This window comes from Malaclemys terrapin, chromosome 16, assembly GCF_027887155.1.
Source record: "Malaclemys terrapin pileata isolate rMalTer1 chromosome 16, rMalTer1.hap1, whole genome shotgun sequence".
Classification (NCBI taxonomy): Eukaryota; Metazoa; Chordata; order Testudines; family Emydidae; genus Malaclemys; species Malaclemys terrapin.
Window position 1 is genome coordinate 17,808,714 of NC_071520.1, and position 18,423 is coordinate 17,827,136.

The 18,423-nt window shown below is 41.3% G+C and overlaps 1 protein-coding gene across 4 annotated transcripts in view; it reads right to left on the reverse strand.

The window, feature by feature from the left end:
• The window catches only part of GOLGA3 (golgin A3), a 39,297-nt gene extending 22,609 nt beyond the window's left edge, over positions 1 to 16,688 (reverse strand). Inside the window, exons 1-8 of one of the 4 annotated variants that reach the window (XM_054006358.1) lie at positions 16,495 to 16,688; positions 13,712 to 13,796; positions 13,276 to 13,596; positions 8,009 to 8,287; positions 6,769 to 6,881; positions 4,156 to 4,850; positions 1,643 to 1,754; positions 618 to 924 (exon numbers count right to left, since the gene is read on the reverse strand). In XM_054006358.1, coding sequence (XP_053862333.1) covers positions 618 to 924; positions 1,643 to 1,754; positions 4,156 to 4,850; positions 6,769 to 6,881; positions 8,009 to 8,287; positions 13,276 to 13,408 — 1,639 coding nt within the window. In that variant the 5' untranslated portion in view covers positions 13,409 to 13,596; positions 13,712 to 13,796; positions 16,495 to 16,688. Of the gene's footprint in view, positions 1 to 617; positions 925 to 1,642; positions 1,755 to 4,155; positions 4,851 to 6,768; positions 6,882 to 8,008; positions 8,288 to 13,275; positions 13,597 to 13,711; positions 13,797 to 16,221; positions 16,288 to 16,494 lie in introns of those variants that run through there. The other 3 variants (XM_054006360.1, XM_054006355.1, XM_054006359.1) reach the window with 3 other exon arrangements.
• Positions 16,689 to 18,423: the final 1,735 nt, after the last annotated feature.

Genomic DNA, 18,423 nt, shown 5'->3' on the forward strand with positions numbered 1-18,423 from the left:
TTTTAAGTGTAGCAATGAACCTTAAACATATATGTCCACAGTCATCTTTTTAATGGAAGTGTGCCTATATAACAAAGAACATCCATTCCCACAATTCCAGGACCCACAGAATTAGGGTCATTAAAGAAAACGGCTTTTGAGGGCAGTTCTTTGCATGATTGAGGTTCCTTAGAAGCATAAAGAAGGGTGGAAAGAAGTAAGAATTGGGAGCATGCACATGTCTGGGAGATGGAAAGGATACTTGATGCTAACCAAAATATATTTATCTTTTTGTTAATGAATTGTCAAACAATTTTTAGACTGCAGACTCTGACTGTGCCTTCCTTTGCATCTGGTCTAAGAATCTGATATCAATAAAATACAAGTTACTAATTTCTCCCTTTTTAATGCTGAATGTACCTAACTGGAAACCAGTTTCTTCCTTGTCTTAAAATGGAAATACTATACAGTAAGACCCTGTAGGCAGCATCATGATACACAACAGGTTAATCACTTTCTTGTTTGCAAGGTAGTTACATCAGTAATTGATAGTGCACACAAGAAGTAAGATTTAATGAAATGGTTTGTGGAACAGAAAAAAAGATAAGTTTTCAAGATTCAAGTTTACATTAGCTCACCTGTGTTATCCTTGCTGAGAACATTTTTTTGCATCTCTTCAACTTTTCCCATGAGTCTTTGGTACTGTTCCTCTGCTAGTTGCAGGTCATTATTTGAGGAAGCCAAGCTAGCATTCTTGGCTTCCAAGGTGTTCTGCAGGTCAGCCATAGCTCGTTCCAGATCCCAGCAAGATTGCTTTAAGGTAGCCACTTCTGAGCTCAAAGAATCCTGCTTCTGTTGGCTGCTCTGGCAGTGCTCCATCTGAGCCTGAAGCCTCATGTTCAAAGCTGCAATTTGGGCTTGCAGCTCGGTCTTCTCTTTAAGGGCCTGAACAAGTCCAAACAATAAAAAAATAATTTTAGGAGAAACTAATATGCATAGTGCATTAGCAAGAGAGGTAGAGATATCAATATGCTGTCTAAAAAGAGTCAGCTGCTCCAAAAATACATTTTGCTCCGCTGGATAACATTTCCATGTAAAATAAGAAAAAATTGCACTATATTTAATAAATGTCTCAAATATGCAGGAAAAATGTAGACAAAAGTGCATACAAACTAGACAGCATCCTTAAAGAAAAGATTGACACAAGTATTTGGTACTTAAGATAGCTTGCTAGACAAGGACAGTCTCAATCTTGCTTTAAATACCCATCTTATGCTTGCAAGTGATCATTCCTCTGCTCTGATGTCGCCTACTGTTTGACACTCACTTGTCCTTAACTTCTCTCTCATTCCATTTCCCAGTCTGAAACTGCCACCCACTTTAAGGACAAATATTTAATATATGTTGAGCCCAGCACTGGCTCAATATTTACTACTACTTCTTTACAATCCTTTTTCTCTCTTTTGTGGACCACTTCAGTATGTTTTTTTTTTTTAACTTCAGATTTAAAAAGCTTTATTTAAAATAAACAGCCTTTTTATCTATCTTATGCAACGTTTATGAAAACCACCTCTCTGCAAACACAATGTGGGAGCTACTTTAAAATTTTAATTAGTGTATGACTGTAGTTTATGAAATACAGAAATTTAGATTAATTTTCTACCTGATTAGCTTCTAATGACAGTGCTTCGAGCTGTCCTTCAAGTCTCATCTTTTCTTTTAGGACCTGCAACATTTCATCATGAGTTCCTGTGATAGAGCTTTCCATAGACACACTGGAGACAGAAACAACACACATTTAAAGAGTTAGGATTTTTTATAAATCGCCCATTTATAGAGCAGTGAAGCTGAAATTACAAGATGTTCCAACTCCACTAAATAACTCAGTTCTAAATGAGCTAGAGTTTTGGGCAGTCTTTTTAGCTTTGTGAAAGACTCACCACAAAGAACTAAACAAATTTCCCTTGCCAGCTGACAGACAGAGAAATAGCTGCTATGCACAAAACACTGGATTGGGAGCTATCTGAATTCCCCAAAACTGGGCAGATCATGGAACTGATGTTTGTTTTCCAGGAAAGAAACTAATGAGCTGACTTTATTATCCTCAGAAACTAAATATCCCTTTACCAAGCGATTTACAGACATCTCAATGGAAACATTTCTGTGATCAAGCACCTTTCACATGCACCAACCACACACAACTATTTTAACATGAAAATAAATGGATAGTTGTCACAGCTAAAGTCAAAAAAGCTATTCAGCATGGAGTATACCCTATTCCCCTTCTCCAGTATAGTTTATTCAGCATATCCATGAAGTTCAGAGAAAATGGGCAAGAACTTCTGCTTTCTCTCCTGTCAGGATTAGGCATAGATTGTGATTATCTAATGACAACTGATTTTGCTCTAAGAATTTTGAGAGGTTTGTATTTTTTTCCAAAGACAAGACAAATAATTGTATTTTCTAGATTTGTACAAGTTTTTTTTGGTAACTGCATCTTTAGACAACAATAGTATTGTGAGTTTGACTAGTTTTCCGCTTGCTAATCTAACCTTGATCTCCTGTAAGGTATAGATATGAAATCATAATTAGGGTGTCATAGACACAAACTTCTGAGGATCTAACAGTTAAATCCCCTTCTAAAGGTCTAAAGAGGATAGGCGTATCTAGGGCAAGTATCCTGGCATCTTGCAAGTACAGAGGACTGAAAGCAAGCAAACAAACAAACCCACACATTTCTCTGCACAGATCACTAGTCTATAAAGAGACCAAAGAGAACACACTACTGTTTCTTAAGACAGTATCATATATCATTTTATTTTTTTTAAAAATCAGTGCAGTCCAATGAAATTCTGTGGTACGTAATACATAACTAGTCTGAGACCAAAGAGAGCTTTAGATGGAAAGAGGGGGCTGCTAACAGGGCATTCTCTATGAAGGCCCTATTGTTTTAGAATTTGCTCCCACCAACCCCTACCTCCAGGCCAAAATAAGCCCAAATCTAGCTACCTTCAGGGCATAGAGCAAAGCTCTAGGCACCTGAAAAAAGTAGAGGAAGGAATTGTTAGAGGGGAGGGCAATTTGAGTGTAAGTTGCCTAAAGGCTATGTCTACACTAGAAAACTTACAGTAGCCCAGCTATACTGCTGCCAGGTCTCCCGTGTAGCCGCTCTATGCTGATGACGGAGCTGTCCACACCAGCATTTCTGTCGGTGTAACTTATGTCAGTCAGGGGTGTATTTTTTTCACACCCCTGACTGACAAAAGTTTTACCCAAAAAGTGCTAGTGTAGATATAGCCTTAGTCACTGGTGGTAGATAAACTTACATAGTATTACTGCATTTTTAAGTTACGTATGGAGATACCAAAAGGGTGCCTTTCTATAAGTTTAAAAGAAAGTAAGGAACTTTTAAAAACCTGACTATGGAATCATGACAGGAAATTCCAAATATATGAAATATTACAGTTTAGGTAAATGTGTTCCCTAGGCCATTAAAAATGCTTATCTTAAAAATTCTGCTCATTCACTGTTCAATTTGTAATGCCTGAGTAATCCCTCTCCTCGCCATGCACCTACACCCGTTCTGGAAACTGTATCTGAATGATCACTATTGTAAAAAAACAAAATTTCCCAATCTGGTTATATTTGGCTCTAACTGGCACTCCCACAAATTGTAACACTATTAGTCTCAGCCAAGTGGTCCTCAGAAAGGTGCAAAATTCTTTCCTCTCTATGAAAACAAAGAAATCCCTTCAATCAGATACTGAAAACCAAATGGCCAGTGATTAGTGCACAGGATAGGCAAACACACCAGCACAAACCGGAAATGAGTTTTGGAAAGCCATTTTTGATGTATAGGGCTCAGTGGATACTACACGCAGTGGACACCGCAATCAAATTCTACTATATTTTAAGAATCGTGATGACAAAGCACACACATGTCTACAGTGCCCTTGTTTTAATCACTTGACCAGGGACACTTCCTATAAACTAAAAATACCTATAATAAACATGTATTCAGTGCAGTGATTTCTATTAGGACTCACTAGTTATCACATATTTGATCATGCTGAACAGAAGTTTAGTTATACGTAAAATGCTGTAGTTGGTAATTAAAGCATCAGGTTGCCTATGCCAAAGTGCAGTGTGTGTATTGTGCGCAATGTATTGTCTTACCTGCTAGAAAGACTGTCTCTCCGACTCCGCACTTCCCCATTAACTTCCTGGTCCTGGGCATGATGCTCTGCTGCTGCAGCCTGCAATACTTCCCTGATGGAAGGAAATTGCCCCATTCCATCTGAAGGGATCTCCTGGCCATTTACTGTATATGAAATCCCCTGTTTGCCTTCTGCATTCAGTAAAATGCTATACGACCCCCTTCCTGACACACTGCTGTAGGTAGAGCTGTCACTCTCATTTCCATCCAGCCTTATTCCTAAATCGCTTCCGTCAATCTCTGAAACACTGTCTCCTGCTATGGAGGAATTCTCCAGTCGGTCATCTGTTTCAGAACGGAGACTGATTTCAGATACAACAGAAGTCAGACCACTTCTATTCTCCTTTAGAGACCCACCAGATGCATCAGCAGTCTCAAAATTCCTAGTAGCATTTCCAGGATCTGAATTTTCAGTTCTGTAATCAGCCAAGGAACGGATATTACTTGACTTGGAAGATCTGGAGCTTCTTTTCTCTTTTGAAGGGGCTGGAAGTCCCAGGCTGCCCAGTTTTGGCCCCCTTGGGACACTGGTCCGCAAGAAGGAGTACTCTTTTGTCATAGCTACAGTGCTGGCCCTTGGCAAGATTTCTGGATTTAACATCAGCTCAGGATCTAGTGTACTAGAGGGCCGGGTTTTGGATGTAGAGTAGCTGGACTAAAAGAAATCAGAAGCAAACAATAAATTCTAGAACACTTTCATACCTTTCTAAATACAATAAGAAAAAATTGATGTAAGAAAAATGAACCTTTTACAACAGCACTTGGACTGACGTAGAACTTCACAAACAAGCTACTCTTAATAGCTAGTTAACCCAGTCCTGGCTGAGATTTGGATATGGAGGAGAGCTAACTGATTGAGTCTTAATCCAGACACGATGAAAGTAATTTAGGTAAACTGTGAAAACTAATCAGAAGATATTGCAAAAGAGTACTTTAAAAACTTAATAAAGGCTTCAGCCTTTGAATAATAATTTTTAAACTTTCCAAAAGTTTTTCAATTTTTTTCTTTTTTTGTATTATGAGAAGACAAAGAAAAGAATATGGATTTTTCAGAACATCTATGATTTAGACGTGTGCATTTAAAAACAAAATTATGGAAAGTCAATTAATGGGGGCTAATTGTATTTAGTATTTACTAAGAAAGTAAAACTGTGAAGATTTAAACTTTAAAAAACTATCCCTTTACAATATCATATATACACAATAATATATCAGATTTGTACATTCTAATTACAGCATGCAATTCTATGTTGACACTAAAATCAAATGCAATTATATTGATTACATAAATATACAATTAAATGCTCATAAATACTAGATTAAAATGTCACATTATGAGATAAATGCATAAGAGCAAAGAGACTCAGTTTAGAAATAACCAAAAGTATTATGAGCACAAGGTCAACTTAGTATTACCCAAATATGAACTGTAAGAATCCTTTACTCAAGACTTATCTCCAAAGGGTTTAATCTTCCCTGCATATTCCTCTCCATCCATCTTCTTTCTTCTCCACTTCTCTATCTTCTGGATTACCCCCCTCTCCCACCTGTTCCTACCATTCCCCCCACACTAACCCCTACACTTTTTTTTTGTAAATCAAGGAAATAAAACATGCCAATCATTCTCTTGATCTTGCTGCCCCCAGTCCTGCAAACACAACTATTAGTAACTTTATGCATGTTAGGAGTCTCATTTGAGTTCAATGGGACTACTTACATGGTAAATTCTGTTTGGGTTTAGACTGCACCTGTCATCACAGAATCATGGCCTTTGCCTGGATATTGTGCACCTTTCCCCCAGACTTCATCTATTTTTGTATTTGAGATTGTAAGCTCTTTGGGTAGGAGCCATGTCTTCATATCTGTTACTACGGAGTAAAATTTACTAACAGTATCTAGCAGAATGGAGCCCTAGTCCTCAGTGGGGACTATGGGCTCAACTGCACTATAAACAAATAATAAAGTAAGTATACATAGTGGCACGATGAAAAGTGTACAGTTATTGCAGATGGTGCCTAAATGGAAACCTCACATAGTACACTTTTGAAGACAGCAGTGGCAGTTTACTCAGGTCTATGAGTTTCCTAACAAGGCACTGTAAAATTTGTTTTTTTTTGTTTTTTTTTAAAACATTTCTACTACTCCAAACATATATTATTGTTCTTCACCCTAGACTTTCCAAATTATCATCAAAAAAACCTAGAAGCAACAATTTCTTTGTGAAATTCCTAGCGAGTGAGGGAAGTCACTCAAAGTTGTGGACTATGGTAAATAGGATATCATTATATATGCAACAAATAATCATTCAAACCTCAGGAAAAAAAATATAGGACCAAATTCTTCCTTCAATTACACTAGTGATACCATGCAGCCTTCATGGATTACCATGATGCAGCTGAAGGCAAAATTTGGCACATACCGAAGAGAAGTAGAAAAATAAATTTTCCTGGCTAGAAGTTATTGAATTTTTACAGCCAGGAAACAGATAGTTTAGGGCAGGTATGGGTTCATTTTCCGAGCTTCCCACCTACAGAGATCACCTAGAAACAGAGGATCTGCTGCAAGGTGCTTACTCTTTCTTGGTGCCTTTTTACTCTGTACTGTTTGAGCTGCTCTTCCAGACGCCTTCTTGCCTGAAGTCTGATTTGTTCTTCTTTCTCCAATGGGAGTGAAGACTCTGATGAACCTATGCACAAAAGTTACCTCTAAGGTCACACAAGAAAACTTCAAAAGACAAACACAACACAGAAAGAGTGGAAAATATCCCTACATCAACCCCTTCTCCCATCAGCAATGTATACACAACATTCATGCTTAAGCAGAGCATGCATCATTCTCAAGGACAGCCCTTTAGCATGCAGCTCAGGAATACTCCCCCATCTTCTGAAGTATCCTTATGTAAGCATTGAGATTACAGTGCTTAATTCAATCATTTTATATTTACAAATATCACAACTCTTTCGAATGATCTGAGACAAAACCTTCCACAGTAAGAGCAAGAATACTTTTACCATCTAAATCCCACCTGCTTTGGAACCCGAATTCTGACAGAATGACAGAACTAGGCAAAATCTATTCAGTTTCTAGTTCCATCCCTCAGAAGCTAGCATAAGATTGTTCCCTACAGTAAATTTTCTTGCATTTTGTCCAGTTTAGTATTAAATACGTGATGCAGCTTCCCTTACTTCCCTTGAGAGACTAGTCTAGTCTAAGGGCTTGTCTACACTTATCAGTGGATCAACCAGCGGCGGTCGATGCATCGGCGGTTGATTTAGCGGCTCTAGTGAAGACCCGCTACATCGACTGCAGATCACTCTCCCATTGATTCCTGTACTCCACTGGATCAAGAAGAGTAGGGGGAGTCAACGAGAGAGAGTCTCCCGTCAACATCACGTAGTGTGGACCCTGCGGTAATTAGATCTAAGCTATGTTGATTTGAGTTACACTATTCACATAACTCAAATTGCGTGGCTTAGATCGAATTTCCCCTGTAGTGTAGACAAGTCCTAAGACTTCCCACTGTAAGAAGCTTTTGCTATTATTTAACCTAAAATTGTAATTTTCTCAGTGTCATCCCATTACTCCCAAAGTGGGACAGACTAGGGCAATTTAGCTTCCTATCCACTATAATGTTCAGGTCGGTAGAACAACCAAACTTGTTAAATGTTAAGGCACATGCTTTCCTGGGAGCAAAGAGTGGTTTATTGCAAAAATGGATTTTAGTCCAAGCTTAAGTGATTCTGCAGACACACTCAGAGAAAAAAGCTTTAGGCAGCAAGAGAAGAAGGGGCTCTACAGTAAACAGATGCTTACACAATTCAGTTTCTTGCATGGGAAGACTTAGTTTGAGTGACTGCAAAGCTTCTTTTCTAAGAACTATTCCCTCAGCACTAGTTCCCTGAGACTTCCTTAGGTTGTCATGGAAACCAGCCACACCTGGAGACTCTTGACCATGTGGACTGCTGGTTGGTTCAAAAGACAAAGGGAGGTCAGGATAGAGTGCCTCTGGTCCATTCTGGTAAGTGCCCCGTTTGCTGTTTATTTCCAGACTTTCTCCTTCATTTGGCACTTTGTTGGCATTAATACTAGTTGCTGAAAAGAAAGTGACATTGCATTAATTCACACTGGCAACTATAAGTCATCCCACTCAACCCTACACATACTTCCAAAACCAAATCTAACAAATTAATAGGATTGTTTTTTGGACTGTAAGAATGTCTACAAATTGCTAGGATTTCTACTTAAAAGAGAAATTAGATGGAGGAAGTTTATTTCTCCATTCAGAACAAGCAGATATACTTTGCACTCCTATTATACCCTACATCAGAGGATCTCAAAGGACATCAAAAGCATTAACTAAGTCCCTTCCCAATAATCTTGTTAGGCAAGTATCATCCTAGTTCTCAGATGCATCATATGTATACAGCACAATAGATAACATGAACCAAAATAATGAAGCAAGAAAATACAAAACAGAAGTCCTGCAATTTATTTTTATTAGATTTCATATAAAAACACAAAAACAGTTAACCTAAATCTGGATCTCATCCCTGTTTGGTGGTGACTATATGCATTTTTCATGAGGAAAAAAATACATCCTCAACGCAAGCATAACACAAAAATAAAATATACAAATTTATATTTTAAAGACCTCCACCTTGCTTCTCTGTTTGATGGAGCAAAGATGTACATTTAAGACATGGTTGTGGCAGAACTTCATAATTCATTTTAAGATACATGTTTCTAGATCACTCAAGAGAAACAAAATCTATCCAAAAGGAAGCTGAAATAGCCACCTTGCTGGAACAGTTTATTCAAAAAAGTTTATGTGAACAAAAAGAGCTGAAAAAAACTTGTGCTAAAATAGAATTGTTTCTGCTGCTTACTTCTGACACACACTCATCCTTTCAGAAAGTAGGGCTGTTATAGATAATGTACAGAAACTAGATATAGGCAAACAGATCACAATGATTAAAGAAAGTGGTTCTTTTTCCATTTGGACATGAAAGTTACTGCTTAGCTATGAAATACTTTTGGCATAAAATAGGATCATTTCAAGCACCAGATAAGGAAGAAGGGAAGTTACACAAAAATCAGGAACATAATAATTCTCAGATGTGGTAACCTTTAAAGCACCTCCCTGAAGTTAAATAAGATACATTGGGGGGTAGGAGGGATTCAGGTAGGGCAGTGCTTTTGTTTTGTTACATAAAAACTGATCTTTTCATTTAGTGTGGTCAAATTACCCTTTAGAAGAGTTTAAAAATAGAAAGACAGTAAACAAATGAATGTACTGATTAAAGATACAAAGATTAACTGAATCTCTATATTAACTAAAAAAACAAAAATGAAACACACACTATAATCCACTTGGAGTAAAATAGGATATAGTGAAACTCCATTTATAGAGAATTGCCCATTTGTTTGATTTACTGCAGTGTGATAGGTGTATTTCCAATTAGAAGGAACCATTGCTTACCAAGAAAATGTCTTCTTGTAATGGGCTTCACTGCATTTTGTGTTAACTAAGGTCATGGGCCTATGCAGTTTGTGGTAAGCTGGAACCAAATTCCGTGACAACATCCCTGGAATCTCTAGAGCAGGGGTGGGCCACATCTGGCCCTTCAGATATTTTAATCCGGCCTTTGAGCTCCCACCGAAGAGCAGGGTTCAGGGCTTGCCCAGCTCCACACGTGCCATGGCTTTGCACAGCTCCTGGAAGCAGCAGCATGTCCCCCCTCCGGCTCCTACGCGTAGGGGCAGCCAAGGGGCTCCGCATGCTGCCCCCACCCCAAGCGCCGCCCCCATTGGCCAGGAACCATGGCCAATGGGAGCTGCAGGGGCAGCGCCTGCGGACAGGGCAGGGTGCTGAGATGCCTGGCCGTGCAGGAGCTGGAGGGGGTACATGCTGTTGCTTTTGGGAGCTGTTTGAGGTAATTGCTGCCTGGAGCCTGCACCCCTGACCTCCTCCCCTAACCCTGATCTCCCTCCTGCCCTCTGAGCCCCTCGGTCCCAGCCCAGAGCACCCTCCTACACCCCCAACACCTCACCCCCAGCTGGAGCCCTCACCTCTGCCCCCCAGACTACAACCCCTTGCCCCAGTCCTGAGCGCCCTCCCACACCCTGAACTCCTAATTTCTGGCCCCACCCCAGAGCCCTCACCCCCTCCCGCACCCCAACCCCCAATTTTTGTGAGCATTCATGGCCCACCATACGATTTCCATACTCAGATATGGCCCTCGGGCCAAAAAGATTGCCCACCCCTGCTCTAGGGCCTAATCTGTCCTAGAAAAGGTTTGCCAGTATAGCTATACCAACAACTCCGCCAGTGTAGATACATACCTACAAAAGAGTGCTTTTACCAAAATAGCGGATAGCAGTTCCTCAAACAAAACAAACTATACTTGCAAAAGCACTTTTTGCTGATATAATTATCTACATTTTTTTCCAGTATAGAAACATTGTTTAAAAAAAAAAAAAAAAAACACCCCACACCTGAACAAAAACATCTAGTGTTGACCTGCCAGTATTCTAGTGCAACGTACTTGCATTAGAACACAAGAACAGCCAAACTGAGTCAGACCAAATGTCCAGTATCCTGCCTTCCGATAGTGACCAATGCCAGGTGTCCCAGAGGGAATGAACAGAACCGGTAATCATCCAGTGATCCATCCCCTGCCGCCCATTCCCAGCTTCTGGCAAACAGAGGCGAGGGATACCATCCCTGCCTATCAATGGCTAATAGCCATTAATGGACCTATCCTCCAGGAATTTATCTAGTTCTTTTTTGAACCCTGTTATAGTCTTGGCTTTCATAACATCATACTGGAAATTCTTCAGACATTTTCATTTAAATATAAACAATGGAGGTTTGCATTGAATTAAATATTAAAATGAACACCATAATCCAGGGGTCGGCAACATTTGGCACGCGGCTCGCCAGGGTAAGTACCCTGGCGGGCCAAGCCAGTTTATTTACCTGCTGACGCGGCAGGTTCGGCCGATCGCGGCCCCCACTGGCCGCGGTTCGCCGTCCCGGGCCAATGGGGGCTGCGGGAAGCAGCGTGGGCTGAGGGATGTGCTGGCCGCAGCTTCCCGCCGCCCCCATTGGCCCGGGACGGCGAACCGTGGCCAGTGGGGGCCGCGATCGGCCGAACCTGCCGCGTCAGCAGGTAAATAAACTGGCCTGGCCCGCCAGGGTGCTTACCCTGGCGAGCCGCGTGCCAAACGTTGCCGACCACTGCCATAATCCCTTCAGCAGCCCGCGTTATTGGTTTTTATATTAAAAAATTATACTGGTGCTACTGTTTCAGTTTTTGATATGTCTCAGATTTTTGTACTGGAAATGCATAACTGCATCAGAAGTTGTCAAGAGGAAAGAGCCATTTTGAAAGCTATGTTGGGGCATGGGAGGCAATTTGGCATGTTAGCTGGATGTTTCTACTGTGATGGTGAGTAGTGAAATAGCTATGTCATATATAGGCTTCAGCCACAACAACTCAGAAATGATTGGGCAGTTCATATCTGAGCTACTGTTTCAGCCTGTCTTTGTCAATCTGCAGACAACACTGCATCAGTTTACATCTGTTTCATGATTTAAAGGTTATCCTCACAACTATAAAAAAGTGTTAAAAAGATTCTGGAGCACAATTCTCAGCATAGGAATGGATTTCATGGCAAATTCTATAGCCACAAAATATACAGGACACTACATGCTATTGTTAACGTTATTTAGCTGCAATAATTTTGATACATGTCTGCAATCTCCTGAAAGCACCGGAAGGTATAATTAATAGCATGTCTTTCTCTTGTTTTTAATCTATTTAAAATCTATGATTGTTAGGAAGATGTCTGACAGAAATAAGGACAGGAAACAGTTAAATTTTAACTTCGTGTGAGATGAATGATTCATCTTATGATTATACCCTGGCAATCAGATACAAGGTTGTCTGACAAACAAAAATAAAGGCTCGGGGCTCCCCTTATTGTAGCTGTATGACCAAAAAAACCCCCAACCAGAATTATACAGATCGGAACTGTAACATACATTCATTACTCAACCATTTCCAACCAACATTAAATCAATTCCACATATGCATATTAGGTTCACCAATGACTATTAGCTAAGATGGTCAGGAATGCAACCCCATGCTCTGGGAGTGGACAACAGGGGATGGATCACTCAATGGATTGCCTGTTCAGTTCATTCCCTCTGAAGACCCTGGCATTGGCCATTGTCAGAAGATAGGATACTAGGTTAGATAGACCATTGGTCTGACCCAGTATGGCCGTTCTTATGTTCAACAATAAATCTTTATGCTAAGGAGGCCTATTTAAGTCAGCACATTACTAAACTTCTTGTGAACAAGTGCAAAGTTTTCTACTTTATTATTTTGTAAAGTGGAACAGTTTAGTGGATTATGCTAAACCAGAAAAAAAGCACTCTTTTTCTAGAATAAGAGTGTGTTCACACATGGAGTTATTCAGGAATAGCTATTCCATAACTCCAGGTGTAGACAAGCCCTAAGGGTAAGGATCTTACCTCTTAATTTCAGGGGAAGAAAAATATAACACAGATTCAGAGGGTCCTGTGGCACCTTTAAGACTAACAGAAGTATTGGGAGCATAAGCTTTCGTGGGTAAGAACCTCACTTCTTCAGATGCAACTTGCATTTGAAGAAGTGAGGTTCTTACCCACGAAAGCTTATGCTCCCAATACTTCTGTTAGTCTTAAAGGTGCCACAGGACCCTCTGTTGCTTTTTACAGATTCAGACTAACATGACTACCCCTCTGATACTTGATAACACAGATTAATTGTGATAGGGATTGCTCAATTGCTGTATTTAATTAATGGCTTTAAAAACAAAATTTAAAAGCAGTTTTTAATTAAAAGGATGGACTTCTTCTGAATTTCTAAGACAGATGAGTTATAGTTTTCACAAGACAATCTATATTATTATACAGCAAAATACACTACTGAGTCCAACAAAATAATGGTCAACGTCTTGTATGACAAAATCATGAGTGAGAGAGAAGCCTTATAATCAGAAAGCGATTCAATTCTTATGAAACGACTCACTATTAATTTCAGCTCCTTCAGTTGGCATATCTGATTTGGCTTTATAATCCAGGCGTCCTTCTGAACTGTGAGACACCCCATTGCTAGCTCTGTTCTCCAACAGGGCACCTTGCTCAACAGATGACGAGTCCATGGTAAGAACGACCCAGATCCAAGGAAATTAATTCTTCTGAATAATTTGCCTCCAAGTGAACTACCAAGTCCAGATTCTCTCCATCAGCAGCAGTACTATTCGAGATGTCGTATAGTAGCACAACAGTGGGCTTTTCATTCGTTGGTTTACAGTAGGCAGCTCAAATTCCAGGAGGTCATGAAAATATCCTGGAGCAAAAAAAGCAATTACCAAGATGCTACATTCACTGGAAACAAAATACATTTATTTTAAAAACATATTCACAACGTTGAAGATACCAGATAGACAGTAAGTAGCACTTACAAATTGCTCTTCACCCACTCAATTCATTTACTTCAATGTACAGAATCAGGGAATGAAATGATAGTGGAGACAATAATCCACTGTCCTGCAGAATAAATACATTATTTAATAACATATTTCTCAACTTTTACAGTACAAAGACCTGTGCAAGCCTACAGAAATTGGTTCTGCACCCAGACAATTGATTAAAGATAATTATCCTAAAGCCCTTTTTAATGTAAATATGTATTCTAAACCGGGTATCAACTCCAATAAACTACAGTATGTAATTGTCCCACTCCAACAAATTACTGTGGTCACTCGTTCCTGACCATATTTCCCCAAATGAAAACGGGTCACTGCGCGGGGCTTGCTCAAACCTACGCCCCCACCCCTGCAGCGCTGGCCGAAGCCCCTCCACACAGGGCTGGCCGCTTGCCCAAGCCCCAAGAACGTTCCTCCACATACACCCCATTGGGGGTCGTGCACCATTTTTTGGCAAAATTGGGCATGTATCCCGTTTGCTCTTGCCAACTGACGATCAGCTGGCAAGAGCAAACCTGCCCAGTTTTACCAAAAAACTCAGGATGTCCGGGACAGAGCTTAAAAAGGGAACCATCCCAGCCAAAATGGGACATATGGTCACCCTACTCATTAATAATCTGGACTCCTGTACTGTATTTTTCATTTTGGGGAGTTATTCCAGTTGAAGTCTGTTATTTTACCTCTATGAATGCAAATAGTGGCTTGAATCTAACCTTTTATTTAAATCATGACACTATTGTTTATTCAGTTGTAGCTCAGGTTCCTGCACAGCAACCAACACATATAACTTTGCAGGAGCGTGACCTGCTAATTACAGCTTGTGTTGACAGTCAAAATGAAAGTCAGAAGGCCAGCCTAGACTGGCAGCTCTTAGGCCCTAGGGCAAGGCTACTGAGGATATCCTAACAACATTCACTGCATTCTGCCAATGATATGTCAAACAGCCAGATGTTTAAATATGAGTCAAGACATGAAATGAATGCAATATTATCTTTATAATTTGTTTAACAAATTATCAGTTTAATTACCAATACGCTAATTAAATATAAAGTGTAGAAGATTACAAAAAGTAATGGATTGCTGTACAAAAACAAGACACTACAAAGCACTTGACTAAAAAGCAGAATTTTAGCTAACAGTATAAAAAAAACTGTTAAATGTGTAAATTGCTCAAATTATTTGATTGTGTTTGGAAGTGTAATTTAACCTTCTATTCCCTCTCCATCTCCACAGAATACATCTATAATTTCTGAGGTGCCACACCACTTGATCTCTTGGTGATTAGAGCCACAGTGTCAAGGGAATAATACAACCAGATTTAAGACCAGATCCTGCAGTCATGAGGGCAAAACTCTCACTGAAATCAATAGAAGTTTAACATGCACAGGACTGGATCCAGTGTTATCCCAATACCAAAAAGAGCCTTGTCCATATCACATGGACACCAAAAAGGCAATGACCCTAGAAAGCCAGCAGCTAATCCATGCCTATTTTCACAGCAGGTGTCTGGACTGGGGTTGGCATTTTAGGATGGAATTTCCCTCCAAAAAGAGAAATATGCATACATTACAAATAACCTCAGACTTTTTAAAGTTACATATAACTCTAACTTAAACTTTAGTAATAGCTGCTACCAATGCTGACATCACGACAGATACTGTACACAGAACAAGTCATAAGGGGATCCTGATTGTAGCAATAGGGTAAAGAGAGTTTACAATCACCATAGTTACACCTTACACAATCCAGTCTGACTAATTTAGATGATTTGTCATGCATTCCTAGCAACAACAAATACCTGTGTCTGCCCTGTACACGAACAATCATGTTGCAGAGACTTTTAAAATGTAGCGAAATATAATAACAAAGTTTGTACAAAGGGCTGTGTCTATACAGTACTCTCTCTTCCTAAGGCTCTTCCTTGTTCCTAATCATATAAAGTCATCACATTTTGACTTCTAATTGCTATTAAAATCCATTATAAATTATCTCTTTAAAACATACCCATCACAGGCTCCCATCAGACACCTTACACAGAAAGGAGCAGTGTTGGAGGGAAGTGTATAGCCAGCACTAAGAGCACAGGCATTCACTAAACCAAAACCCCCCAAAAGAACCCATTTGATTAAAAACATTTAAAAGCACAACTCAGACTGACACCCTGTGAAACTTAAAACTTATACCTAAGGTTACCAGAGACAGAGAAAAACAAGTGACAAGAAGCATCAGCTAGAGACACCTAGGAGGACAGGAGTCTTCTATCTGACTCCAAGCCAGAAGGCTGGATGTTAGGAAAAGAGACATGGCACAATAATATTTCGCACTGACATAGCACCTTTCATCCTCCACCCCCCCAAAGAAACCAGAGACACACAGCACCACGGAGCCACCGGCGAGGAAGGTTTAACCTCCACACAAGACAGGCAGGAAGGGTCCCCGATGACTGATACACACCGCACCACCAGCACTGGGTTTATTTCGCTTACCTGGGACACACAAAGTGCCGGCCTGAAACCCCAAGGACGCTGAGCTGCACCCCGGCCTGCCCTGCCCAGCCCAGCCCAGCCCAGCCCGAGCTCAGACCCCCGCCCCCTTCCAGGCCAGAGCCCAGCCCCGGCCCGTCCAGCCCCGAGCCTCGTCAGACTCCCCGGCGCCGGCCCGCCCAATCCCTCCGGGTCCCTCCCCCGTGGGGACTCGGGGCCCAGCGCTCAGCCCCCTCCCACGGGACCCCCAGCAGGCCCCGTCCCCTCCCCACAGACCTGGCAGCTAGCGACGGGCTCCGTCCTCCAGCTGCCAGCCCGAGACGTGGCGCCGCTGCCGCCTCAGCCGGGGGAGGGGAGCGGTGCAGCGCGTTTCTCCTCCCCCGCCGGAAGGGCAGGCCGCAGGGCCCCGGAGCGGCGCCGACCCGCGCCGGGTCTGTCTCCCTCCCACACCCAGACCCTCCTTCCCCCGACTTGAGGCGTCCGCGGCTTGGGGAGCGGGGGTCAGCGGGGCAGGGCGGAACGGCTCAGGGGGGCCGCTGTTTCCCAGCTGCGGGGACGGGCTTTGCCGGGGACCTTCCGGGATAAGAGGGGAAGGGAGGTCTCCGCCTTGTTGTTTGGGTTGGCGCTGCTGGCGCTGGGGTGGTTTATTGTCCCACCCTCCCTGCCTGTGTCACGATATATCACGATGGAAGGCCTTGGTCTATGACAACCACGTCTTTTCGCGCCTGCTCCTCCCGTTCAGTATTATAATGGGGCCGCAGGCTTCTGTAGTTCATGTTGACACTAGTTTATTCTCTCATGCCAGGAATCAGGGCTTCCCCCAAGTCATGTGAATGGAAACGAGTGGGATTTACTTGTTCCCTTCATCCCTTACTCTCACCCCACCACTTCAGTGATCATAGTAGTGGAAATCCCCTGGATTAGAACTCGTACAAGCCGAGCAGTCAGATCCCTGCCTTTGTAAGTGTGTGTGTAATAGGCAACAAACAGTCCTGTGGCACCTTATAGACAAACAGACGTATTGGAGAATAAACTTTCATGGGTGAATACCCACTTCGTCAGACGCATGTTGCTTTGTTGCTTTTTACAGATCCAGACTAACACGACTACCCCTCTGATACTTGTGTGTAATAGCACACTTATCTGCAAATGCCTAAAGGTGGCAACTAATTTACATTCATATATATTACACACACTTTCTGTCGAAAAGAAATACAAGGTACTAGCTTAGTTTTCCATTCAGCTGGCTTTGCAATTTCAATTTCTGTTAGGCTGACCAGATAGCAAGTGTGAAAAATCGGGACGGGGGTGGGGGGTAATAGGTGCCTATATAAGGAAAAGCCCCAAATATCAGGATTGTCCCTATAAAATCAGGACATCTGGTCACCCTAATTTTCTGTTGACCCGCTCAACCATCAGAAAAGTTCAGGGCTTTTTTCTGTTCATCTGCCAAAGAAAACCTGGAAGTGTTTGTCATTGACTGATGTGGGAAAGAGTGTAGCGGAGGCATTTGGCAATTTGGGGAGGATGTCAAATTGGGGGCACATCACAACTTCCATGATAAAAAAGGTTTGGCATCTACTTATAATTTATTTTAGACATTTTAAGATGTCTTTTTAATTTGTTTCACGCATCTACTTTATCATTAATCAGTGGGTTTCACTAACAACATTGTAGAACATGCCTTGAGGTATTATTTTAGTAACTCCTATAAGCAATGTCTTTTAGTAACTCCTATAAGCAAATGTGTCATTTGCACAGAGATTTTAATGTTACCCCTTTTGACCTGAGCATTTTGCGCATAACTGGGGTCTTGCAAGTAGTTTTTGTTAGCAGGAAATATTGATGGTGGAGTCAAATATTTCTTTGATGCAATCCTGTTTATTTATAAAGAACATACAAAGTCCTGTTTTTTTAACACTGTAGGAATGAAATAACATTGAGACAGTTTCCTTGCTCAGTATCCCTATCCTCTTTTTCAAGCCTGCACTCTACCCAAAAAGCTCACTCTCAGCTTTCTCTTTTTCACATTACAAAGTGCTTCTCTGTCTGTCTCTCACTTTCTGCTCCCTCTTCTGGCTGTGTCTTCTCACATACATATACACCACTCCACACAAAAAATAATCAGCATAACTCCTCTGCCCACATAACTGTTTCTGACCAGCCTTGCATTTGGCTTTTAGGCAGTATCTCCTATTGTTTCAG